A 27,447-nucleotide genomic window follows, 5' to 3' on the forward strand; every position below is an offset into this window, starting at 1 on the left:
AGTAACACCCTGATACCGATTTGATACTCCAGATACTTTTCTAAATCACAGCATTAAAATCTGCAATACAACAGCCTCTTCTTTAACAAATGCCCTTGATGCAATTATTAGACATAAAGGAAGTGAAGTTCAGGAATGAACTGTATGCCCTCCAGTTTTCCAAACCATCTGATGATGTGGTCCATGTGTCAATATGACTCTTACGTGTGTATAGTGTTCACGGGTGAATACTAGGTTCTGAGTCTGCAGACTGTTACAAGCTTAACTAATAGCCAGAGGTTAGAATCAAAGCCTTTACTTGTTTCTGTGAGGTTAGCTCCTTAACCATTATGTCAACCCTTCCCCTGTACTGTAAGAGGACCAGGTGTACCTCAGGATACTTCTCTTATGTCTGGCTACCTGTATTGTACAATGCTATGAAGGAGAATATTCTGCATAATGCCATTACTTTGGGTTTATGACATTGTTAGAGTCTAACATTGTACAAACGTCAAGCCAAGTGAGGCATACACAACAATAACTGCTTCTTAGCTGATTTACATTGAGCTTAACGAGTTACTTCCATTCATCAATAATTCTCAAGTGTTTTATAGCTGAATCTCGATTTCACCATGTAGACAGAAGGACTGCTTTTTTAGGTTAGTGATACACACCACATTTTTGTGAAGTGGAGTGTGCAGGCATTGCATGAAGACAGCCATAAGGCTATAATACATCTGCCCTGAAACATCATTCCAGGACCATAATGTAGGACTACAGCACATTTGTTTAATGTTATTCCTGGGTGTCTTCTCTTTCAGTAATGTGACACATTCTTGGCTGTGAATTGTATTACACTGTGCGTGCTACTGTAGCAATATGCCTTGCTATTGAACAACCTGCAATCCTTTCTAATTTCTATATCGCAGTATCAATGTTATGTCACAATTGGTGACCAAGTCATCTACCTTACGTTAGAAAATAAGCCTCTCTGCCACTCAGCCTCCTCTAATCCCTGCTTTTGATGAGGACTTGGCTTTACCTGTCACCATTTATTGTCAATAACCTATAACCTGTAACCCATTCCTCAATTTTTCTCTGCATTTTATCACTTCAGAATCTGGGTACATATTAAAGATTTATTCTGTTAAATTCTTTAGATTGTTTCACTCCACTCATCTTTTCAACTAATTTTAATCGTATCCCATTTTGTAAGCTAGTTACATATCTGTCTATTGTCTTACATCATGCAAATAATATCCTTGTACTGCATGTTAGCCATTTTCTGAGATAACTAGCAGTTATTTATTCTGACAATTCCTTTGTCTTTTTATTTGTTGACTCAGTTTAAGCATGCTGTGGGTGTCTGCTTAGTCAATTCCAAGAGCACAAATGATGTGCCTGTGGGATTTGTCTGCACTTAGCAGTCAATCATTTATATATACTGTTTGGATATTACTGTTGTGCAACCTGTTCTGATTTGTGCGTTTTATCACACAGGGCTGATTACACATGGTACTGAAAAACATTTCTATGGTACGGAAAGCTTATACTTTTAACTTCTTAAAGGACTACTCATTATGCCTGGAAACTGATGAAAAGTAAACCTCCTATTTCACAAAGCATTAATGTATCTATAGCCCTCTTTGTGGTTATTATTCTTTTATCATTTGCTCTACCCCTAAACTTAATAACAAATCTCATGTGTATATATTTATCTTTTCCCTCTGGCAAAGTAACTTTTCTTCCAGTTGGAAATCAGCCTTGGTCTTCTCCTTCCCAAAATCTGTTATTCTACACTCTATCTCAGACAGACTAATGACTATATTAGCAACGCATCATCATCATCATTATCACCATCATCATCGCCATCAACTCCCTTCTCCCCATTTTTGCATGGGGTCGGGGAGGTTATCATCATCATCATCACCATCAACTCCCTTCTCCCCATTTTTGCATGGGGTCGGGGAGGTTATCTTCATCATCATCACCATCAACTCCCTTCTTTCCATTTTTGCATGGGGTTGGGGAGGTTATCATCATCATCACCATCAACTCCCTTCTCCCCATTTTTGCATGGGGTCGAGGAGGTTATCATCATCATCAACACCATCAACTCCCTTCTCCCCATTTTTGTATGGGGTCGGGGAGGTTATCTTCATCATCATCACCATCAACTCCCTTCTCCCCATTTTTGCATGGGGTCGGAGAGGTTATCTTCATCATCATCACCATCAACTCCGTTCTCCCCATTTTTGCATGGGGTTGGGCAGGTTATTATCATCATCATCATCATCATCATCATCGCCATCAACTTCCTTCTCCCCATTTTTGCATGGGATCGGGGAGGTTATCATCAGCATCATTGCCATTAACTCCCTTCTTCCCATTTTTGCATGGGGTTCGGAGGTTGTATCAACTATTTCCACATCTCTTGATTCAGTGTAACTCTTCTACATGCATTGACAGGTCAAGCCCAAATGTCACTGGTCTTTACTCAAAATCATTCACCTCTTGGTTAGATATTTTGTTTCCTCTTACACTCTTCCTATTGCTACCACATCTGCTATACAAAAATCATTTTCTCCTTTCTGCAGTTAGCACGTACCCACCATAATCTGTTTTCCTTGACCTTCTCTGAATTTGGAGCAACTTTAGCTTCAGATGTCCACATTGTTTCATCTGTCCTATGGTGTGCACTTCAGCAACTTCATGTTCATCACCACAAACTTTGTCAGCTGCTTTGCCTTCAGTGCCAAAGTTTCTTTGCTATACAGCTGTATTGGTATGACTATTGTTTTGTACACCTTACATTTCAGCTTCTTTGAAGTTCTTTTATCACACACTACATGACACACTGCCATATACAGAGAGACAGAAAGATAGAGGAATGATTTTAGTGTACACAATTATCCCGCTTTTTTTTATACTGTGAGATGAAGCCTCAGCACCCAAAAGAAACCATGCAGATGTAGGGAGAACATGCAAATCCCCCAGACACAATGATCAGAGGTGGGGATTGAACCATGGACCCTGGAGCTGTATTACAGAAATCTTACTTCTGATACCTACAAGTGCATTGCATTTTTTTTTTGGGGGGGGTAACTATTCTAAATCAAATAAAGTATTACCTTCCAAAGAAACAAGGAAAGCAAATTCAGATGAGGAAAATGTTGTCCACTGTATCATAGGCCAGTTTTGAAACCCCTTTGAAGTTACGGAAATGAAATTCAGACATGGTGATACTCAATGCATACAGGTCATCACATGCACAAAAAACACATACAGCCAAGGTATAAGGATAAAATTGATCTTTAATATTTACAAAGAGTAACACTATATCAAGTATCTGGAAAATTCTTGAATAAATATTCTTTCTGTAATGTTGGTACATATCCCTAATAACCATTAGAGAAAGTTAAAGATCCAAGGTTGATGAATGAAAAGGCACTCTGAAAGATAACATTACTTCTGTGGATCATAAAAGTGATTAAAGGATTTTGATGCATAGCTTGTGCTGATAGTATGTGAATGTCATTAACATCATTTCTGGAAGTGTTATGCAGTAATTTTCATAGATAGATGCACTTGTGAGGAGCCAACCCTCTACTTTGTGTTTCTGAGGTAAAAATCCTAACCCTTATGTCAGCCCTCCCACAAACATTTTTATATACAGTGGATATAAAAAGTGTACACACCCCTGTTAAAATGCCAGGTTTTTGTGATATAAAAAATGAGAACACAATAAATAATTTCAAAACTTTTCCCACCTTTAATGTGACCTATAAGCTATACAATTCAGTTGAAAAACAAACAAATATGTTAGGGGAAAACATAAATAAAAAACGTACAATATGCTGGTTGCATAAGTGTGCACACCCTTAAACTAATACTTTGTTGAAGCACTTTTTGATTTAATTACAGCATTCAGTGTTCTTGGGTACACACCTGCCATCAATTAAAGAGACCCTGATTAACCCCAAATAAAGTTCAGCTGTCCTAGTAGGATTTTCCTGACATTTACTCAGTTGCCTGCTACAGCAAAAGCCATGGTTCGCAGAGAGCATACAAAGCATCAAAGGGATCTCATTATCGAAAAATATCAGTCAGAAGAAGGGTACAAAATAATTTCCACAGTACTGGATATAACAGGGAACACAGTGAAGACAGTCAACAAAAAGTGGAGAAAATATGGGACAACAGTGATGTTGCAAAGAACTGGATGTCCCTCCAAAACTGATGAAAAGATAAGACAAAAACTGGTCAGGGAGTCTGCCAAGAGACCTACAGCAACACTGAAGGAGCTGGAGGAAATTCTGGCAAGTACTGGTTGTGTACCGCATGTGACAACAATCTCCCATATTCTCCATATGTCTGAACTATAGGGTAGAGTTGCAAGACAGAAGCCTTTTCTTACACAGAAAAACATTCAGGCCTGGCTAAAATTTGCAAACCAATACATCGTCTCCTAAAAGTATGTGGGAAAATGCGTTATGGTCTGATGAGACCAATGTTGAACTTTTTGATCACAATTCCAAAAGGTACGTTTGGCTAAAAAACAACACTTTGCATCACCAAAAGAACACCATCCCGATGGTAAAGCATGGTGGTGGCAGTATTATGCTTTGGGGTTGCTTTTCTTCAGCTGGAACTGGGGCTTTAGACAAGGTGGAGGGAATTATGAATAGTTCCAAATACTAGTCACTTTTGGCTCAAAACTTTCAGACGTCTGCTAGAAAGCTGAAGATGAAGAGGAATTTCACCTTTCAACATGACAATGACCCAAAGCCTACATCCAAATCAACAAAAGAATGGCTTCACCAGAAGAAAATGAATGCTTTGGAATGGTCCAGCCAGAGCTCAGACCTAAATCCAATAGAAAATCTGTGGGGTGACCTAAAGAGGGCTGTACACAAGAGATGCCCTCACATTCTGACAGATTTGGAGCACTTTTGCAAGGAAGAGTGGGCAAATATTGTCAAGTCAAGATGTGCCATGCTGATAGACTCCTACCCAAGAAGACTGAATGCTGTAATTAAATCAAAAGGTGCTTCAACAAAGTATTTGATTAAGGGTGTACTCACTTATGCAACTGGCTTATTGTATGTTTTTTCCCCCTAACAGATTTGTTTGTTTTTCAATTTACAGATTAGAACTAGGCTAACAGCCTTTGTGCGCCATTTTAAGCCTAGCTAATTAGCTCATGTGAGAATCAAACCCTGCACCTTCGGTTTATAAGGCAAACACCTTAACCATTATGCCAACCTCTCACCCTTTAATTGTGCAGCTTATAAGTCACATTAAAGGTGGGAAAAGTTTTGAAATTATTTATTGTGGTCTCACTTTTTTATATCACAAAAACCTGGCATTTTAAGAAGGGTGTGTACACTTTTTAAATCCGCTGTACATATAGTTAAAGCATCTATTTTTCAGAGATCAAGATAAACATAAACCTAAAATGTCATAAGTGAAATAGCCAAGCAATGACTGAATGTGGTCACTACAGCTAGCACAACTCACAAGTTCAGTTGTTTGGTGTTTTTGCCTGGTCATTCTACTTCTGGAAGAACAGTACTGGGTTTTGGGGGATAGGTCCTCCTAAGTAACTGATGTCTTTACAGGTGATGGCTGACAGATGGAAATGCACCAAAAGAGAGAGTTGTAAGTGTGAATGAGTTAATCAGATAGAATTCTGTTCACACTGCAAAACATCATAAACAAATAATCTGTATCAACCAACAACATGAGTACACACATTTTCAGTAGAAAACATTACACCCAAAAGAAAAAAAAAGCTATTTTGCAAGTGTTTCCAGAACATACCAAAACATACACCCACCAACATGGGATGTCTTTCTGCACACCCCTAATCTCTAAGTATACCTTTAGGGTAACACAAACTCAGGACAAAAAGATAAAAAAAAATAAAAAAAGAAGAGTCACCTCTTCCACTTTTCTGTGGCATATAACCTTTGGAGGACCTATTGTACCACATTCACACAAAAATAAATAAATGAGACATCAACAGCATTAGCAAGTGGCTACTCATCAGTATTGTTTAATTGCTGCAAACATAGCAGTCAGCAAACTATTGGGAAACTCAACCATTGTTGGGTCCCACCTCAAAGGAAGACATCCTCAATCAGAGAACCAGGCACTCAACCTCCACAGTCAGAACATTTAGGAAAGATATTTCTGAAAAAACAGCAGCTAACAGTGACAGTGCAGAAAAATATTACCCTGTTTGTGATGCCCAAAATATTTGGTACAGCATGCATTTCGGTAAACAAGTTCTACTGTGGTTTTATGGCTCACGGCATAATCCTACAACACTATATGTATCCATGAATTTGCTGCAAAGATAAGTGCCCAACAGAATTTACCAGTTCTGTAAATGCACTAGATGCAGGTGAGCTATGAAAAGAACCAAAACTGTGGATTCCCTTCTACAGGAAGATGGAGACCATATCATGAAGGAGTCAATGACAATCATTATTATCATGCCAGAGAAAGAACAGGCAGTCCCTGAAACTGTTCTGAGTGAAATAAAGGCAAGAAGTATAAAGAATGACTCTAATTTCTGGTTGTGCACTCTTGGTGTGCAAGAACTATATGGTACCAGTGTCTCCTCTAGAGGACGGGGCACCTTAATGACAACCGCTTGAGAGAAGCCTTGAGTGCACAACGTTCTTTCTAGAGGTCTATGAAAATCCATTTATAATTAAGGGACTACTACAACTGGTAAGAGAACTTTTATACATTATTTTTATTGCCCAAAGTCGCTATGGGTACATTTTTTCTATAGTCCTTACAGTTTTACTAACATTTGACTTGATAAAGTATGTTGCAGAAAGTCACAGTTTCAGATTTCTCACTTCAGAGACTAGATAAAACTCAATGAGGCAAGTGTTTCCATTCAAGGCAGACAAGCTGCACATCACAGCAGTCTGAATAAGGCTATCGACATGTCATCTTAGTGAAGATAGAAGCTGAACACACACCTTCAAAAACAACATAGAAGCTCTAGTCAGATAAACTAAGCTAGAATCAAACCTCTGAATGTGTTAGCATATACCAGCAGTACTAATTACTCCGCCTCTTCTAACAGGCTTCACATTCGCATTGTTAGATCCCTCTCTACAAACAGCCAACACCTAAGCTAAAGTGAAATTGTAATTAAATTAGAAAGGAGCAGATATAATTTGCCAGTTATTATATGGAAGTTAAGAACAATGGAATATGGAAATGCCCATTAAGAGCTGCCTTTCACAGTTACAGTCTCATCCAGTCAGCATGGGAGGAATGTCCATTCTGATAGGTAAGAGTGGTGTGGAAACAAGTTAATGTTAAACAATAACACAAAGATGCGCATGAATAGTGGAAAAACAAAATCTTCATAAAAAGTAACGGAAATAGATTAAAAGGAGTGTGAATGCCAATAAACTCAATCCTACATAGCAAATGACCAGTGAATGTGTTTAGATTTTCAGGCATGTTTGTTTTGATGATGCTGTTATAGGGAAAAATGAACAATCCAAGATAATGATCACAGGAACCATAAGGATAACAACCTTTTAAATGTTTGTACCTCATGGTTTCTTGCTAAAGTCTTATTGACTAGTTTGTATCTTGTGCATCACCCAAGGCTGAACAGCAGTTAATGACACAATGTATATTAGGAGCAGGACAGCAAGTGGTAATAACACCTGCTTGTGTAAAGGACTTGCGTCGGTTACACGAGGAAGAGAAGTGTTGTGATGTCACATCCAGGAATTCATGATGGTGCAATGTTTCTCCCAATGATCTCTTCTTTAACACATCTCAGCATGTGCCTGATAAAACCGATCCTGGGCTACGGACACAAAAACCTCAAGACACAGACTCTTTGAGATGTTGAAAGCTGGGAAGGGCGCTGAAGATAGTGGAAATGAAATCACTGGTGACCTGTGGAGCACCCTCAATGACAGCCTTTTTCCACATAATGTCCTGTTGGCAGAAAAGTCAATAGAGTTAGCTGAGATGAACACAACAATGGCAGAGATTTAGGTGCTGATATTGTGACAAATATATACATTTTATCCAAGAATAAATAACCAAGAATAATTGTGGTAAAATGGTGATGCCATTAAAAAAACAATAGTAATTAGAGTCTCTGGAGATCTCAGTCCTGTTACAGTTGAGCTGTTATCAGTGGATAATACTGTGAGTACTGTTAGAAGAGCACTTTCTAGATGATACAACAGTTCAGAGTGTATGACCCATAACTGATACTGACCCAATACTGCTGTGTAAAGCTCGCAGTAGTTTTACAGCTTTGTGACTACCATTGGGTGCCTCAGTGGGTGCTGGAAAAAGGGCAATAGATAAAGGGATCGAGGACAGACTACAAGACCCATAGCTGGTACTAAATGTGTACTGCTGTAGAAAGTTCTTAGTAAAGTGCCAGCCCTCACACTAGTACCTGTGAATTTCACTGGGCACTGGGACAGTGATTCCAGATAACAGTGGAGGGGGACAAGATACAGGACCATAGCATTTGGTGTCAGATGCTGCTATGGGGCACTCTTATGAGTGTTTCCAGACATGTGGCTACTATTGGATGTCACTGTAGGTTCTGGTCAGGGGCATTATATAAAGGGTAGAAGGTCATGATGCAAAAATCATATCTGGTTCTAACAGGTGGTACTGTTGGTGGATCTCAGTAGTGCTACAACCTTGTAACAGCCAGTTGGTTTTACTGTAAGTGTGTTACAGGAGCAGTACATACTGGGGAAGGGGGGTCAGGGTTCAGGAACCCTAACCATAACTAAGATGCACTGCTGTTTGAAGTTCCAAGGTGTGACAGCCCTGTCACAACCTGAGGGTATCACTCTGGGTACCTGTACAGTGGCACCAGACAGAGGGGAGTGGGCAGGATTGATGAGCCCATAGCTGGTATTGAAAGGCAATATTGAGAAATATTCTCAAGAATGCTATCACCCCAACACAACCAGTGGGTATCCCTTTGGGTGCTGTTAAAGGGGCAGTAAATGTAGAACAAGGGGGCAATAAACACTGTGGGCACTGAGAGGCACTGCTGTAGGATGCAATCAGCAGGATCACCACCCTGTCATGCCACTGGGCATCAGTGTTAAGCAGTGGCACAGCAACACTAGATACAGAAGTAGGGGGTTAGGGTTTAGGAAACGTAGCTTGGAGGTAGGGGGTTAGGGTTTAGGAAATGTAGCTTGGAGGTAGGGGGTTAGGGTTTAGGAAACATCGCTTGGAGGTAGGGGGTTAGGGTTTAGGAAACGTAGCTTGGAGGTAGGGGGTTAGGGTTTAGGAAACATAGCTTGGAGGTAGGGGGTTAGGGTTTAGGAAACATCGCTTGGAGGTAGGGGATTAGGGTTTAGGAAATGTAGCTTGGAGGTAGAGGGTTAGGGTTTAGGAAATGCAGCTTGGAGGTAGGGGGTTAGGGTTTAGGAAACATAGCTTGGAGGTAGGGGGTTAGGGTTTAGGAAACATCGCTTGGAGGTAGGGGATTAGGGTTTAGGAAATGTAGCTTGGAGGTAGAGGGTTAGGGTTTAGGAAATGCAGCTTGGAGGTAGGGGGTTAGTGTTAGGAAACGTAGCTTGGAGGTAGGGGGTTAGGGTTTAGGAAATGTAGCTTGGAGGTAGGGGGTTAGGGTTAGGAAACATAGCTTGGAGGTAGGGGGTTAGGGTTTAGGAAACGTAGCTTGGAGGTAGGGGGTTAGGGTTTAGGAAATGTAGCTTGGAGGTAGGGGGTTAGGGTTTAGGAAATGTAGCTTGGAGGTAGGGGGTTAGGGTTAGGAAACATAGCTTGGAGGTAGGGGGTTAGGGTTTAGGAAATGTAGCTTGGAGGTAGGGGGTTAGGGTTTAGGAAATGTAGCCTGGAGGTAGGGGGTTAGGGTTATGAAACATAGCTTGGAGGTAGGGGGTTAGGAAATGTAGCTTGGAGGTAGGGGGTTAGGGTTTAGAAAACGTAGCTTGGAGGTAGGGGGTTAGGGTTTAGAAAATGTAGCTTGGAGGTAGGGGGTTAGGGTTTAGGAAATGTAGCTTGGAGGTAGGGGGTTAGGGTTTAGGAAACATAGCTTGGAGGTAGGGGGTTAGAGTTTAGGAAACATCGCTTGGAGGTAGGGGGTTAGGGTTTAGGAAACGTAGCTTGGAGGTAAGGGGTTAGGGTTTAGGAAACATCACTTGGAGGTAGGGGGTTAGGGTTTAGGAAATGTAGCTTGGAGGTAGGGGGTTAGGGTTTAGGAAATGTAGCCTGGAGGTAGGGGGTTACGGTTATGAAACATAGCTTGGAGGTAGGGGGTTAGGAAACGTAGCTTGGAGGTATGGGGTTAGCATTTAGGAAACATTGCTTGTACTTTCAGAGCAATGAAATTGGCAGTTATTGTTAGCTTCACAGCACTTCCGGCAGGTTGCCTAAAGAACTGGCAAAATGCTCTTTCAGGCAATGTTAGTAAATATAGTGTTAGACAAACTTCCAACTGTTTTATATATTTATAAAAAAAAACATATCCACGCACATATGAAAACACAATCAACCAACTGTGGTCCCAGCACATCAGCTGCAGTTCCAAATACAGCATGAACTTACACAGCCTACACATTGTTGTGTATCATTTAAAACTGGCCAATTGTTTTAGAATGGACTCCCACTGTTCTGTTGTCTTCTTTTGTGTTGTTTCATTGTAACTATATTCTTTGCAGAGGAGGACTCTACAGGCCTTAGTACAGCACCAAATGTCGTCACGGGAACCCACATTACTGACTTCACTCAAAGGCAGTACAAACTAGTGAAAACACAAAGGCAAAGCAGCAGGGACAACCACAGGGAACAGACAAGACTCAGTTTTATTAGCGCTTTTGGAAAGAATATGATCTCTCCTTCTTCAGACAAAGTGCCTTCATTAAAACCAGATATAAATAAACTTTTCAGATGCTTAATTGCTTAATTGGCAAAAACTCCACTCGCATTTAAAGCAACAGCAAACCTCTATTAAAGGAGTACAACAGGTTTCTCTAATTTATTCCTCAACTTCACGGCCCTTTTCCTCCCTATTTACATTGTCCTCTGTAAAGCAACAACAATAAAGCATTTACAATTTTATAATTCCCCTTACTTCTGTAACAGAAGCCTACCTTCTCATACTGTGATGGTTTCACTTACAAATTGATTCTCTCATGTTTGAATAAAGCTTGCTGGAGTCGCCCAATTACTGACATCATTGAGGCCAGGCAGTGCAGGTACTTTTTTTTTTTTTTTTTTAATCAATTCCCTCCCCCAAAGTGACATCACCACAGCCGTCATCTGATTCTAACTATAATAATAAGACCCACCCATTCTGTGATGTCATGGCTCCCTTGTCCTTTCCCCAGCCTGAGTGTTGTTTATTTTATTCAGTATTAGTGTAGTAACACCGATGTTTGGAAACACAGAAATTTGGTATGCATTCTTGTACATTCTGCACGGCAAATGATGCTTAGGTGGTGTATCGCTTGCATACTTCTCTGTTGTATTTGCAACAGATACTGCTAATGTGCAGTGCGGGAATAGAACAATTAAAACATTACCCTGGTATCAGAGGTGGCAGTGCAACATATTCATAGTGGCTTAACATGAGAGTAGCTCTTAAGCAAGCACCATGTGAAACCTGAACAAGCACCTAGAATTATTCAGTGCAGCTTCCACACCTTAAGTCTGAAAATGAATTCACATGAACAGGAGTAGCTGCATATTGATGGCTAAAGGTGTATGGGCATGTCGGGTGGTTACTACACTGCAAAACTGGTATGTAATGGTGGAGATATTTGGAAGGCATGAGCAAACACACCAGTATATTAAAGCTATAGCACCAATTGAACTGGAGGCTGGCAATAGATTTAGTAAGGGATTTTGTCCATGCACAAATATTTCAACAGTGATTCTTTGCAGTGGCATCCATTATCTGATTCAAGGTAAGTTAACCTTGATGTCCTTAATTAAAAAAAAAATCAATAAAAATTTTACTTTGTTATAAGTGACTTCTGGACACAAGAAAAAGGAAGGGGAAATATAGCAATGTGGTTTGTATGTACAAAGACAAATCCAGGGACACTGCAAAAGTTTTTTTTTTTTGCAAACCAAGTGGAGTAAAAATGTATGAAGGCAAACACTGCATACCAACACACTTTGCACATGTAAATCTCAATTTTTAACAAGGTGGAAGCATGAAGTGATACCTTAACACTTAAATTAATAAAGATCTAAACTGGTTAATAGTATAAATGTTTTATTCTTTAGCTCCTTGGTGCAAGACCTTACTGGATGTGATTGCAATCAAGTAAGGCCATGGCTATAGTGCAGCAAAAAAATTGTCCCCTCTAACAAAGGAAATGCTAGAGCAAAGATTAAATTACATGAATCAGGCACCCTGCTGAGATCTGACAATCAATGGAATTACCAGGTCAAATTACCCTCAGGACTTTGACAGCTAGGGAAGCTAAGTGTTATGGGGAAGGGGAGAAGTAAATGGATTGGAATTCATTGTCTCACAAATTAGTGCCATTTAAACTAAATTAGAAAAAAAGGCAGCAGTAAACAGCACTTTAAGTGTGTTCTGTGGCATTTGCACTGTTTCTGTTTTATGTAGTCATCCAGCAGCAGGGAATGTTACTTACACTGTTCTATTTTACTCAGTACTTTGCACGCATGCAACATCTATGAAATGACAGGAACTTTAGGCAAACGGAGGCCTGCATGATGTAACATTTTTGAGCCAAACAATGATTTCTGGGATACTGGATGGCAACTTGATTTATCCAAACCACGTCAATATGCCAACCTCCAGGTGGTCAGAGTCTGGAATTACATATAAAAATATTTACAATCCTGTAAATAATCCCAGAGTGCTGTTAAAGTGTAGGAAACATAATGCCATGATGTTTTAAACATGTTTTTTGAGTTTGTGGGTGCGGTACTCCTTTAAAAAGCCCTCAAAAGTAAGTAATATGTAACAACACTATGTACATAAAAGTGCCATTAACATATACCTAAAACCATATTTAACTTTAGCTCACATATTTTTCTTATTTACGCTAAAAGTTAAATTTATAAAGCACAATAACAACAAATAAAAAAATTAATAAAAAATAATAACAACAATAATCCACACATACTAATCAATATTGAAAATAAACATTATAAAAATTATCTTCTCAAAGCAAGATGCTTGAGAACACATGCAATAGAAACATACTCATTAAGTCCGGGATATAAGTAGGCAGCAGTTCTTATCTGCCAAAACAGTTCCTCCTTTTCCAACTGTATTTGCCAAGATCCTGCTCTATGGTTGTTATTAATACATTTTAAAATAGTAAACCTGAAATTATGATCGGGATATTTTAAAATATGCCGAGCCAGGGCACTAGTGGGACCTTTCTTACTGATAGCATAGTAATGCTCGTAAATGCGCTGCTTTAACTTTCTTTCAGTTTTACCTAAATAAAACGCAGCACATTTTTCACAGTTCGCAGAATAGACCACACTTCTAGTCTCACAACTGTACTTTCCCCTTATGCTATAAGTTTTATCCTTGATTGTAACTTTAGATCCCATGCTGACAAATCTGCATTGCCGACATGCGCCACATCTAACCATACCTACACTTTTACTATGACTGTTATGACACAACTTCAAAGAGGGATTTTAAATTAACACCTCTCCTAAAAGTTATCTTTGGTTTGACCCCAAATCGGTTAAGTAAATCATTATCCTCTAGAATGAGCGCCCAGTTCTTGTAGAGAACATTCCTTATTTGTAAATGGTCCAAGCTATAGGTACATAAAAAGCTTGTTCTAAACTCATGTTCGCTCCTTACATTATTAAAATTACATTGATCATGTAGATCAAGCCTGTGTTCATCACTTAAATTTGATAAAATTGGTTTAAAATGGCCAATCTTACGTTTGTAAGTAACTTCAGATGTAATATCCGCAACCAAAGAACACGGGTAGCCTCTATTAGTGAACATAGAACCCAAGTTTCTGCATTCTTCAATGAAATCAATTTCATCAGATATCATCCTAGCTGCCCTTACCATCTGGCCCTTAACAACAGCTTTCTTCTGATGGTAGGGATGACAGCTGGTGTAATGCAAGAAAGCGTTTGAGTATGTGGGCTTCCTATATATGACACTTTTAAATCTAGAATTAATAGTATCCTTAAATAACAAAATATCCAAGAAACGAATACTGTTCTCCTGAATGTTATATGTAAATTCTAAGAATTCAGTCATATCAGTGATCTTAGAAATAAAAGACGGGACCAGATGCGGTGGCCCTTTCCATATCAAAAACATGTCATCCTGGTACCTAGTGTACCAGGCAACATAGTCTTGAAAAAAGGGGTCTTTAAATAACCGGGTCCTGTCCCAATAAGCCATTATACAGTTGGCGAAACTGCCACCACAGGGAGAGCCCATAGCCACCCCAGATTTTTGCAGGTATATGTTACCATCAAAGACCATAAAATTGTAGGTTAGTACTATTTCTAACAAAGTTTCAACTAGGTATATGATGTTATCACTAACCTTTTTAAGTGTCAAAAATTCTCTTATCCATTTCAGCCCCAACTTTTGTGGTATGACTGTATAAAGATCTCTAATGTCAATCGTGAGGAAACAGTAGTCTTGGTTGAAAGGAAATTTGTTAATGTCATGTAGGAAGCTCCACGAATCTTTGCAAATCTGGGGCTCCCGTTCAATGAGAGGCCTAAGCACGTTATCAACGTACTTGGCACACGCATAAGTTATAGACCCCCGACCATCAACTATGGGTCTAAAAGGGGGGGTCATTAACTGATTTGTGAATTTTGGGTGTGCCAAATAGTGCTGGTAGCTTGGGAGCAGAAATATTCAGATACCTATATAAATCAATATCGATTGTGCCTTCTAGAAAAAGGTCTTCCAAAACAGACCTAATTTTATTGTACCCTGTGTTGACTTCATTAATACTGGCCTGCATATAAAAGCCAGAATGTAAGTTTGCTCTAAAGTTGTTAATAATACTGAAGATGCATAAAAACATTTCAGTGTTACTTCAATACATTGCATGACATGGATGACATCCAGTTTCTTCTCCCATGTACACACACTACTCCAGTTTCTGACATTTATATTAACCTTTCCAGAGGATAATTCTAGTAGCTGTCATGCACCTGACAGCCAACACCTCTACAGTTCATCCATTACTGTTCAGGATAGTCTTTCATTACAAGTGACAGTCAAATTGTCATATACTTTCCTTACAATGTACCATCAACTGTCATACCAGACATATGCAACAGTTAGAAAATCCACAAAGGCCTCTTACCAGGATAATCCAGGGTATAACATAATGTCCTAAGCAGATCGCCTTAAAGCCCTATCCTTATACTGGGGTCTCCTGCAGGTTACTGACAGGTGATATATGCCTGCCATACAGGACATCCTCTAATCTAGATTTGATGGATCTTTTGCACATCCACAAACTGAACAGCTTCAGAACCATTGGATCTAAGGACTCAAAGTTTGCTTGTGCCATAAATACAACATGTTGGAGAGACAGGTATGTGTCTCAAAGGATCCTCATATTCTAGAACAAACTCCCTATCCATGTGAAGCAGAGTCCATCCCTTAACCCTATTTAAGCATAACCTTGACCAATAGATGTGAAATCAGAAAATCGCCTCAGGCCTGGCCCATACCTCTCACCTGTCCAGATTTTCACAGAATAACCCAATTTTACCTCAAAATTTTGGTCTCTTCCTCAAACAAATTGCAGTTTTCTGGCAAATTACCGAGGACTGAAGTTACTAAATAATAATATACATTTGGGTTTCAGACTTCATATCCTTCAGAAAATGCATACAAACAAGCATCCTGTTATTCCAGCAATGCTCTAAGTTTATAATAGCAATCTCTAAAATCTGTCTCTATTTTTTGGCCTTTCTCCCACTGTTAGTTTTGGCTTTGTCCAGATTTCTTGTACTAAGAGGTTGAGAGCTATGGTCTAGCCTTCATGTTTCTGACAGAGGCAGGCAATAATGTCCAAACTAACAACACCCCACATAACATCTGTAAACTTAATAACTAACAAACTCCCTGCTAATAAACTCCCATGATACATACGAACACAAATGGGTTGGGTTGCACAGCTAGGCCTATAAAGGCCCATGGTGTTCATTAGCCTGGTATATACCTATTAACCTATGAACAGTACAGCATTGTCTATAACCTACTGATAACTACCTTCCCTGTGCAACCTACCAGCAACTATCTTGTACAGTTTATCAGCATTTCTTAATTTTTCCCAAATATTTAGGCACTTGTTTATCTACCAGCCCAATTGCCTTGTGCTTTAGTAGACAAATATATAATGCACTCAATCACAAAAGGAAAATGCTGAAACAAAACGACACACAAAGACAGTCCATAAATAAAACAAATACTGGTTGAATAATACATTACCTTTTCATCTGACATGGGTAATCACTGGACTTTGCTCTAAAATTATGCAGAAAAAGAAAATGTTAATAAATGACACATGAAGACATCATCAATATGTAAAAAACAGCTAGGTGCAGTGTGGAATTAAATTGTCTAATTCTGTCAGGAGCATTAGTTACTTGGCGTACTCTTCATTCCATCCTATTCATGTAGAGTTATAGCCTTTCAGAAATCACCATATTAACCAGGTACTAAATGTTTCAGGTACTTATCAGGTATACTAGTTTTGGTAAATGATATTCAGGATTCAGAAGCACTCTTAGTAACATACAATTTAAGGGTTGGGAGGATGGCCTAATGGTTAAGGTGTTTGCCTTGCTAACACAAGGTGCAGCGTTTGAGTCTCATAAGGGGCAATTGGGTAGGCTTAAAATGGTTCGCAAGAGCAGTTAGCTTAGTACTAATCTATAAACAAAATTTCCATTTTTTTTATTTTTTATTTTTTGTCATTATGGCCCTTTTTCACATCAGCACTGAATCTAGGCAGTACAAATTATCACTATTAAGGACTTTAGCAAATTTGCTGTAGTTCTTTTTCTCTAAAGCATTTAATAATACAAAAAAGTACTAAATGCTTTAGAAAAAAAAGAACTACAGCAAATTTGCAAAGCATTTAGTAATACAAAAAAGTAAGGCCGGCCCTGGTGGTGCAGCAGTTAGCGTTGCCACCTCCCAGCAAGAGGTTCCCCAGTTCAATTCTCGGCAGGGGTGCCTTCTGTGTGGAGTCTGCATGTCCTCCCTGTGGTCATGTGGGTTTCCTCTGGGTGCTCCAGTTTCTTCCCACATCCCAAAGACATGCTGTAGGTGGATTGGACACTCTAAATTGGCCCTAGGTGTGAGTGTGTGTGTGTCTCCTGTGGAAGGTTGGGTGCTGGGCTGGCAACTCAACACCATAAAACTCCACTGCCAATCATGAGTGGACAGATGATCCACTGTGGCAAACCCTAACAGAGAAATTCTGAAAGAAGATTTAGTAATGCAAAAAAGTAATAGTGAAAGTGCCTTTCTTACAGCTGTCTTTCATGATTACTTTAGAAAGAAAACTTAATTTCATATTCTTCAAAATAAGACCTCATATAATGAGTTATTACTGGGTGAATAATATCAAAAGAACGCACATTTTCCAGGCATGTGTGTGTGTGTGTGTGTGTGTGTGTGTGTGTGTGTGTGTGTAAAACATATTATTCCATTATTCTGCATTCACACATTTATCTTATAGAATAGAATAGACTTTAGCCTTTATAGAGTTCATTCACTCAGTAGAAGCATGAAAGCATTCTTTAGCTATGTCAGAAACCTAGGAGGAAACTCCCAGATATGCTCAGAATTAGTTCAAAATGATGTGAAGATTATTGATCCTACAGACATTGCCAACATACTGGCTGACAGGTTCAGTGCAAACTTCTCCCCACCCTCCCCGCCTAAAGAAGAGATATCTATACCAAATGATTGCAGCCCCCCAAAATCTCCAACGCTCAGGTGAGAACTGCTCTCTCCGACCCTGGAAATTACCGTCCCATTAGCTTGACAAGCCTGATCTGCAAGGCCATGGAAAGGATCATAATGGATCTCATAAATAAAGACATAGGGAATTTGCAGACTTTGGATCAAACCCAGTTTGGCTTTGTCAAAGGCAGATCATGCCTTTTAAACTTGGTTGACTTTTTTGAAACAGTCACCAAGGCCATTGACGAGGGAAAGGCAGTCCATAAGTCCATACAGCCTACCTAGACCTGGCGAAGGCTTTCGATACAATACCCCACTCGGGTATCATTGAAAAACTCATCAACTTAAATGTAAACCCATACATTACAAGATGGGTTGCAAACTGGCTGAGTGACAGAACCCACAGGGTCAGAGTTGCTGGCGCCATGTCAGACTCTAAGCCTGTCACAAGTGGTGTCCCACAGGGCTCAGTCCTGGGCCCACTCTTGTTTGGCATCTACTTTTCTGAAGTACAAGCAAACACAGGAGGGTTATGGCTGACAAAGTTCGCAGATGACTGCAAACTGGGTGCCGTAGTTGAGAACACATCCGACACAGATATCCTTCAGAAGGGTCTCACAGAAACGGATAACTGGTGCCAGAGCCATGGCCTCAAGTTAAATGCCAAGAAATGCATAGTCATACCCTTCGGGAAAAATAAGGTTACCCCTAGCTACCATATAGGTGGCAATCCCCTGAACACAGAAGAAGTTATTAGGGTTGACAGTAGCCTTTCATTCGACACTCATATTGCTAAAGTAGTTAGGAAGACCTTCTATATTGCCCAGCTTATCATGAAGGGATTCTCATCTAGATCAAGGGAAGTCATAGTCTCCCTATACTCATCACTCATCAGACCAATGATCGAGTACAATGCCCCATTCGGAATGTATCTGACCCGACACTTGCAGCAGCTGGAGAGGCCACAAAAGTTCCTCACCAAAAGGATAAAGGGTCTCAAAAATCTGTCTTATGCTGCACGACTGAAAGAACTCCAGCTATATTCAGTTGCGTACCGCTTACTCAGAGGTGACCTATGCCTGACATACAAGGCCATGTCAAACCCAGATTTGATGAATATGCTTCATCTCAAAAAGTCTAGATCCCTCAGAGCCACATAGGCGGGTGACTTAAACCTCGACACGGTTATTAATAGGACGTGCTGGAGGGATAGATTCATCACCCAAAGACTCCCTATGCTGTGGAACAAAATCCCGGTTTATGTGAGGCAGAGCACCTCGCTGGCCTTGTTCAAGAGGAATCTTGACCAATGGATGGGAGATCGCAGATACACCCCAGGGGTTACCTCAGTGTCACTGCTCGACAGGGGCACAGCTAAATAATGGGCATAGTTTCTCCAAACTAAGGGGTGGCGTAAGCCACAAAACTATGGCTAGGCTTATAAATGCCCTCGGGCAGATAGCCTAGTATGAACCTATGAACCTATGAATCTATGAAAGAATGAAAAAAATACAACTGCTAATATGTTTAAATTTTGCTTGAAGGTTCATTTTTCCTTATTCACTTACGTGTTTACTGACAAATGCTTTGAATGAGTATTAGTTCATGTTTAAAATCTAAAAACACTGAAGGATGAGGCCATGATGTAGCCCGTCACCCAGATTTTCTCATGCCAACGATTCACTCATCCCTCATGGATAAGGAAAGCATCTAAATGTCCGAACACGAACATAGTCTTGTATGGTCCATTTCTGGTTATTTGTCTGCAAAACATTATTAAAAACTACAATGGGACTGTACAGCTAGGTTTCTTAAAGTCCTCATGGATCAATAGCCCAGTAGTTACCTATGAACTTATAAGATGGTAACCCAAGCCTTGAATAATTTTTTAATATTTGGTATGATTTACTGAGACAGCCCCACATTTTTGTGTAGAATGCTCTGTCTTAATTGGAAAATAAATAGGACCTTCAAAAAATTTATGTTTTTACAAAAATTATCTATTTAATAAATACAAATTTAGTAACATGTTTAAGGGTTGAGACTGTCGCCATAAGGTATGTCTTGTCTTCCAGCCAACACGTCAGGCCATTTCCATACAAAGTCTGTAAGATCTCTTAGCACTTTCTGTGGACAGTGCGCAAGTATATACTATGCTGTAGAATTTCAGTAACCTTGCCCCAGCACACACACACACACACACACACACACACACACACACACACACACACACACACACATTGATACAAGACCCAATTCCACTGCATATAACTCACACATATACAAGCCCATCTCTATAACTCACTAGTATATACTATGACACTGAAAATCTATTCCTACAACACAAACACACAATTGACATTTTTATACCGCTAATCCCACCCACACAGACAAATTGTATGTATATAACACATTAGGTCAGGTGTCACCACATCACAACATACACCTACCTCACTGATATATGCTAAGCTGAAGAAACTAGCCTTGCTTTGCGTACATTACAAAGATAGACACAGAATAAACACCACGCACCCCACAAATACACTTTGCACCTACATTCTCCACAGACGGGTAACATGACGTACTCTTGTAGGTAACATGGTGGCTACTAGATCATGTCTTATGGCTAAGAAATACAGTTATTATACTGCTTTGTAGAATAAACTACATAGCTTACCTTGGTTTTAGGTGCACGACACATCAAAACTCCAACACCCACCATTATGAGGCACGCTGCAGCTAGCAGTCCCAGCATCCCTAGGGGTATGGATTCCTCTACATGAAATGAAAATAGCTTGTTAGCAAATGATTTGGTCATGGCAGAAACCAAGCCGTACATCAGTCTTTAGTCTCCACAGTTAATATTTACAGCAACTATTATTAATAATTCAAGTTACTACCACATAGTGTACTGACCCCCTACATTTTCATAGGTCTACTGACCAATCTTATTTGGCAGCATAAGAAACCTTCTCCCACTAATGCTACTTATCATACCTGGTCAGCGAAGAAGTTACCCCTCCTCCGCCTATTAATATTACTTATCATATCTGATCAGCGAAGAAGTTACCCCTCCTCCGCCTATTAATATTACTTATCATATCTGGTCAGCGAAGAAGTTACCCCTCCTCCGCCTATTAATATTACTTATCATATCCTGTCAGTGAAGAAAGTTACCCCTCCTCCGCCTATTAATATTACTCATCATATTGAGTCAGTGAAGAAAGTTACCCCTCCTCTCCCCATTAATACTACTTATCACTTTTAGTCAATGAAGGAAGTCACCCTTCCTACACAAGGGGATGTGTTAACTCCCCATCAGACCTCTTGCTGCAGACTGTGTTATTGGGGTGAGTTAGCTCCAGTGCTGTTATTATCACACTGTAAATACCACATTATGTTATCCATGTAATAACAGTATACACCTGAATCAAGTTAACCTTACCCACTGTGGTGCAACATGTTGGATTCTAGGCTGTGTAGTCCATTACTCCCAGCAGTACCATCTTATACCATAAACTATGGTAATTATTGTCCATTGCTGCATTACTTGTCAGAGTATGCACTGTGGGTATGCTACTCAAAGCATTTCTGCCTGTCACAGGGTATAGAGTGGGGTACATTACTCACATCAAGGTAAATGTACACTGTGGGGTGTATTACTTTAAGCTGAGGATATACTGGGCTTTCTATTGAAATGTCAGCACTCTGAATGCCGAGTGCCAACAAGACAAAAAAAAAAAAAAAAAAAAAAAATTCTTTTTGCAGGGGGTCAAGCCCCCTACACTCCCCAGACTTATATATACCAATTCTGAGTTTGCCATACTCAGAGAACAGGGGATACTCCGAGAAATGGCATTTCAGACTTAGTATATATAAGTCCAATATTTTGGTCATTCAGTCTTTATGTAGAGCAAGCCCTGATATTTGAAATGGTTACTAATATACTGTGGTGTATGTTATTCCTAGTACTGTTTGCTGCAATAGTATAAAATATGAAGTATGCCTTACCCAGCTCTTGCCACCCCCATAGTGCCTTTTTTAGGCAAGGCTCAAAAGTCAAACCCACCTCCATAATCAGCACAAGGAACAAGAAACTAAGGGTAATGCTGCTAAACGCCAGAAGTCTTAACCTCAAGATGCATGCACTCAAAGCTCTCCTCAGTATGGAGAACATCGATATCTGTGCAGTGACAGAAACCTGGTTCAAGGCTCCGGAGAGCACCCCAGCACTACCAGGTTATACCTTATATCATGCTTTTCGACCCCAAAACCCAGACCGAACCACAAAAGGAGGGGGAGTTTCCATATTTATCAAGGATATCCACACCTCCAGGTTAGTGGCATTGCACGAAGTATCGGAGACCATCCATGTGCAACTGACAGAGGGCAAGACTGCTTTTCAGTTTATAGCATCCTACAGACCACCCTCTCAAAGTCAGGAATCCCACTCGGCTTTCCTGAAAACATTGGAGAACATGAAGATCTCTCAGAACACCATTATATTGGGCGACTTCAACTACACAAACATAGACTGGGAGCATTACTCAAGCCCCAGCACCTTAGCCCAAAGGTTCCTGGAATTTATAAACTCAAATGCTATGGAACAACTAGTCACCACTCCCACAAGAGGGGAAAACATACTAGACCTGATAATTACCAACATGGGGACTCTATGCTCCATACCAGAAGTATATCCCTCATTGGTAAGATCAGACCATAAATTAATTTCACTGGATATCCACATCCCGACCCCACCCCCAGCCCAGAAAACCACAGTAAAAAACTTCTCAAAAGTGAACTTCACACTTCTCAAAACCGAAGTGGAATCCTTCAAGGCCCCAGAGCCAGTGGAAACTACAGCCCAAACTGCAGAATCCTATATAAATGCATTCTACGGACATCTCCAGGAATGCATGGCTCATGCTATCCCAAACAAAATCAAGACCCAATCATCCAAAGGCAGGCGTCCAGTCTGGTGGACCCCAGCCATAAATAAACTGTACAACAGAAGGAGGAAGCTACTACATGATAGAGCAAAATCCCTAAAAGGGAAGGCATCTCTGATCAGTACTAGCAAAAAATTACGATCCCTCATAAATTCCTCCAAGGCCAGCTTTGAGAGAAAAATTGCACAGGACACTAAAGACAATCATAAGGCTTTTTTCAGTTATGTTAGGAACCTGGGATGCAACTCCCAAACTTGTTCTGAGTTGATTCTAAACAACAAAAAATACACTGAACCCACAGACATCGCCAATATCCTGGCAGACAGGTTCAGTGCAAACTTCTCCACCTACATGACCCCAAAAGAGCAAGTATCTATCCCGGCAGAGTGCAGCCTCCCAAACATCTTTGATGCTCAGGTGAAGGCCGCCCTCTCCAAAGCAAAAAGCACTGCTTCCATGGGACCAGATGGTGTCCCGGGTTGTGTCCTACATGAACTCCAAGAAGAACTAATCCCTCAAGTAAAACTGCTGTACAATCTCAGCCTCACTACAGGATATGTGCCCAAAGAATGGCGTACAGCAACAGTGGTCCCATTCGACAAAGGTGGCGCCTCTGCAGACCCTGGAAACTATCGCCCCATAAGCCTGACTAGCCTAATATGCAAGGCTATGGAGAGGATCATCATGGAACTCATAAACAAAGACATTGGGGACCTACGGACTCTAGATCCTACCCAATTTGGCTTTGTCAAGGGCAGATCCTGCCTTTTGAATCTGGTCGACTTCTTCAAAACAGTCACCAAGGCCATAGATGAAGGGAAGGTAGTCCACACAGCCTATCTCGACCTCGCAAAGGCATTTGACACAATACCCCACTCAGGCATCATAGATAAACTATCCAGCCTAAATATAAACCCCTATGTCACAAGATGGGTCGCAAACTGGCTCAAAGACAGAACCCACAGAGTCAGAGTTGCTGGGGTCATGTCAGACTCGAAACCGGTCACAAGTGGCGTCCCACAAGGTTCTGTCCTGGGACCTCTCTTGTTCGGTATTTACTTTTCTGAGGTACAGGCCAACGTGGGAGGACTATGGCTCACCAAGTTCGCAGATGACTGCAAACTGGGCACCATAATTGACTCTCCAGCTGACACAAACATCCTTCAAAAAGGTCTCGCAGAGATGGATAACTGGTACCAAAGCCATGGTCTAAAGCTAAATGCCAAAAAGTGTTTGGCAAAAACAATGTGCCCACAAATTACCACATAGGTGGTAACCCATTAAGTACAGAGAAAGTAATTAGGGATCTGGGGAACCAAGTTGATAGCAATCTCTCCTTTGACAACCACATTGCCAAAGTGGTTGGAAAGACCTTCTATATAGCCGACCTCATCATGAAAGGATTCACATCTAGATCAAGAGAGGTAATCGTGCCCCTTTATTCATCCCTCATCAGGCCCATCATAGAATACAATGCCCCTTTTAGGATGTACCTTACCCGACACCTGCAGCAATTAGAAAGACCCCAAAAGTACCTCACCAGGAGGATCAAGGGACTCAAACAGATGCCATATGCTGCTCGCTTAAAAAAACTCCAGCTCTACTCAGTTGCATACCGCCTATTTCGAGGCGATCTATGCCTGACATATAAAGCTATGTCCAACCCAGAATTAATGGACAAGCTCCACCTCAGTAAATCTAAATCCCTTAGAGCCACGCGCTTGAGGGACTTGAACCTCAGCACAGAAATAAAAAGAACATGCTGGAGGGACAGATTCATAACCCAGAGGCTCCCTTCGCTCTGGAATAGAATTCCAATTCATGTTAGGCAGAGCAGCTCACTGACCCTCTTCAAGAAGAATCTTGATGAGTGGATGGGAGATCGTAGGTTTGTCCCGGGGATTACTTCCATGTCACTATTAGACAGAGGCACAGTAAACTAAACGTTAAAAAGGGCACAGTATACTCAAATCAAGGGGTGGCATAAGCCAAACACAATCGGGCTAGGCTTATAAATGCCCTAGGGCAGATAGCCTAGTATGAACCTATGAACCAAAAGCAAAAGGGATATCACTCTGCAGAGGAAGAGTTCCCTCCTAAGCCTAAATAGAAAAATCTGAAATCTTGTAAAGTCTTTTAAAGCAAATTATGAAACTAAAATTGCATTCCTAGCTAAGGATAAACATAAGGCATTCTTTAACTATGAAAATCCAAAATGAGCACTTGGAATAAGCCAACAACACTGCGTGATCAAAGAAAACACAGTTTATTAAACACTCCACACACTTTAAAAAGGCCTATACAAGTACAGAAATCATTAACACTCCCAATACAAAAATAAGCGTTTTCGTCTACAAAGAGACTTCTTCAGATGAAATGCATACCTAAAACAAACTACACAGTATATACCCTTCCTTAATTAATGCCACAATCCTTTTGGTAGGAACAAAATAAAAAGCCCTAAAATAACTATATATTACGTAAAACTTCCCTAACTCTATTAAAATTGCACATTAATTAATATAAAAAACCTTAGCTAACTATGTCCAAAAACTAAAAAAGAAATTCCCAGCTATGTGCCAAACTGGTTGCAGATAAGATCACTTATACTACACCAGAAGATATTGCCAACTTGCTAGATGACAGATTTAGTGCAAACTTCATACTTCATCCCCACCTACCACATCCCAAAGCATACCTGACACCAGCCTTCTGTCTAGTATCTCATGAGAACAGGTCATCTCTGCACTCACCAAGGCCAAAAACTCGGCCTCAATGGGACCAGATAATATCCCAGGTTGTTTACTAAATAATCAAAAAAAAGTCCTACTGGACCCACTTGGAGTTCTCTTTAACCATAGTTTGAAAACTATGTTCTTGCAGAATGGAGAACAGCAAAAGTAATCCCCCTGCACAAAGAGAGGCCAGAAACTGACCCTGGGAACTAAAAACCCGTAAGTCTTACCAGCTTCATCTACAAGGCCATGGAAAGAATTATCATGGACCTTATCTACAAAGACAATGGCGATCTCCAAATGTTGGACCCAACCCAGTTTGGCTTTGTTAAGGGTAGATCATGCTTTTTAAACCTGATGGACATCTTTGAGAATGTCAGCAAAGCCATGGACGTAGGTAAGACAGTGTACACTACCTACCTTAACCTTGCCAAAGCTTTTGACACAATTCCCCACTCTGGCATTGTTGAGAAACTCTCCAAGATAGGGATTAAACCTTACATTACTAGATAGTAGCCAACTGGTTCATGGACAGAACATATTCTGTCATAATTGGTGACTCCACCTCCACCATTAGACCTGTCATCAGTGGAGTACCACAGGGTTCTGTGCTGGGCCCGTTACTGTTTGGCATCTATTTCTCAGAAGTCCAGGCCAAAGCAGATGGCCTCTGACTCACCAAGTTTGCTGATGATTGCAAACTAGGAACAATCACTGACTCCTCCAATGATGTTAACATATTACAGGAAGGGTTAACACAAACAAATAATTGGTGCCTAAGCCATGATCTAAAACTAAATGCAAAAAAAATGCATTATTACTCCCTTCCTTTGGCAAAACGGAATTCCCTACAGATTACAATACTGACAGCACCCCCCTGATTTTCAACCCAGTGGTGCAAGACTTGGGACCACAGGTTGATAGAAATCTTAACTTTGACTATCAAGTTTCCACAGTGGTTAGGAAAGCCTTCTACATTGTGCACCTTCTTAGCAAGAGCATAGCATCCAGGTCAAGGGATATTATAACTCCACTGTGCTCAACCCTCATCAGACCACTAATAGAGTATAATGCACCCTTTTGCATGTACCTCATCAGACACCCACAGCAGCTGGAGAGACCTCAGAGGTTTCTCACTAAGGAAATACAGGGACTCTACCCTGTATTTTATAGGCTGCTGAGAGGCAACTTGTGCCTGGCCTATAGGGCAATCTCCAGCCCTGCCCTAATGGAAATGCTGCACATCCACAAGTCCAGTGGCACAAGAGTCACTCGCTCTAGGGATCTCAACCTAGCTTGTGACATTAACAGAACATGCTGTTGAGACAGCTACACCCCCGCAGACTGACACTTCTCTGGAATCAACTTCCTAATCAAATGAAACAAACTTCCTCAGTGACCCTAACTAATCCCAGCCTAGAAAATAGTATGGGATACCTCAAATTCATCCCTGGTATGGCACCCATGTCCCTCATGGGCAGGGGTAGCCAATGTTGATCACAGACCCACTCTGTTCATAAATTTGTTCTGCAAACTACCCAAAAAATAAATAGGGATACTTGGGATTAACATGGCTAGGCTTGTAAAGGCTCTAGGGCTGCTAGCCTAATAACCTCCAATGAACCTATGAATCACGTACATATAGAACCATTAGAACCAAAAGTATCTTATTTGCTTGTATTTTATTGATGATAGTTCTCACTGTTTTATCTATAACTTCTTCAGCTACTTGCTCAAAATCCCATTTCAACCAAATTCCCAAGTGAATTATTCTGTCATGTCCCTAACAAAAGGGGGAGTCTTGTAC

The 27,447-nt window shown here is 40.5% G+C and overlaps 1 protein-coding gene across 2 annotated transcripts in view; it reads right to left on the reverse strand.

The window, feature by feature from the left end:
- Positions 1-6,726: 6,726 nt before the first annotated feature.
- The window catches only part of TAPBPL (TAP binding protein like), a 483,995-nt gene continuing 463,274 nt past the window's right edge, over positions 6,727-27,447 (reverse strand). For both annotated transcript variants that reach the window (XM_044079558.1, XM_044079557.1), the window contains 3 exons: positions 20,634-20,731; positions 16,472-16,507; positions 6,727-7,965 (listed from right to left, as the gene is read on the reverse strand). In XM_044079558.1, the coding sequence (XP_043935493.1) occupies positions 16,493-16,507; positions 20,634-20,731 (113 nt within the window). In that variant the 3' untranslated portion in view covers positions 6,727-7,965; positions 16,472-16,492. The remainder of the gene's footprint in view (positions 7,966-16,471; positions 16,508-20,633; positions 20,732-27,447) is intronic.

The sequence above is a fragment of the Protopterus annectens genome, chromosome 8.part0, assembly GCF_019279795.1.
Source record: "Protopterus annectens isolate FY-2018-M chromosome 8.part0, PAN1.0, whole genome shotgun sequence".
Classification (NCBI taxonomy): Eukaryota; Metazoa; Chordata; order Ceratodontiformes; family Protopteridae; genus Protopterus; species Protopterus annectens.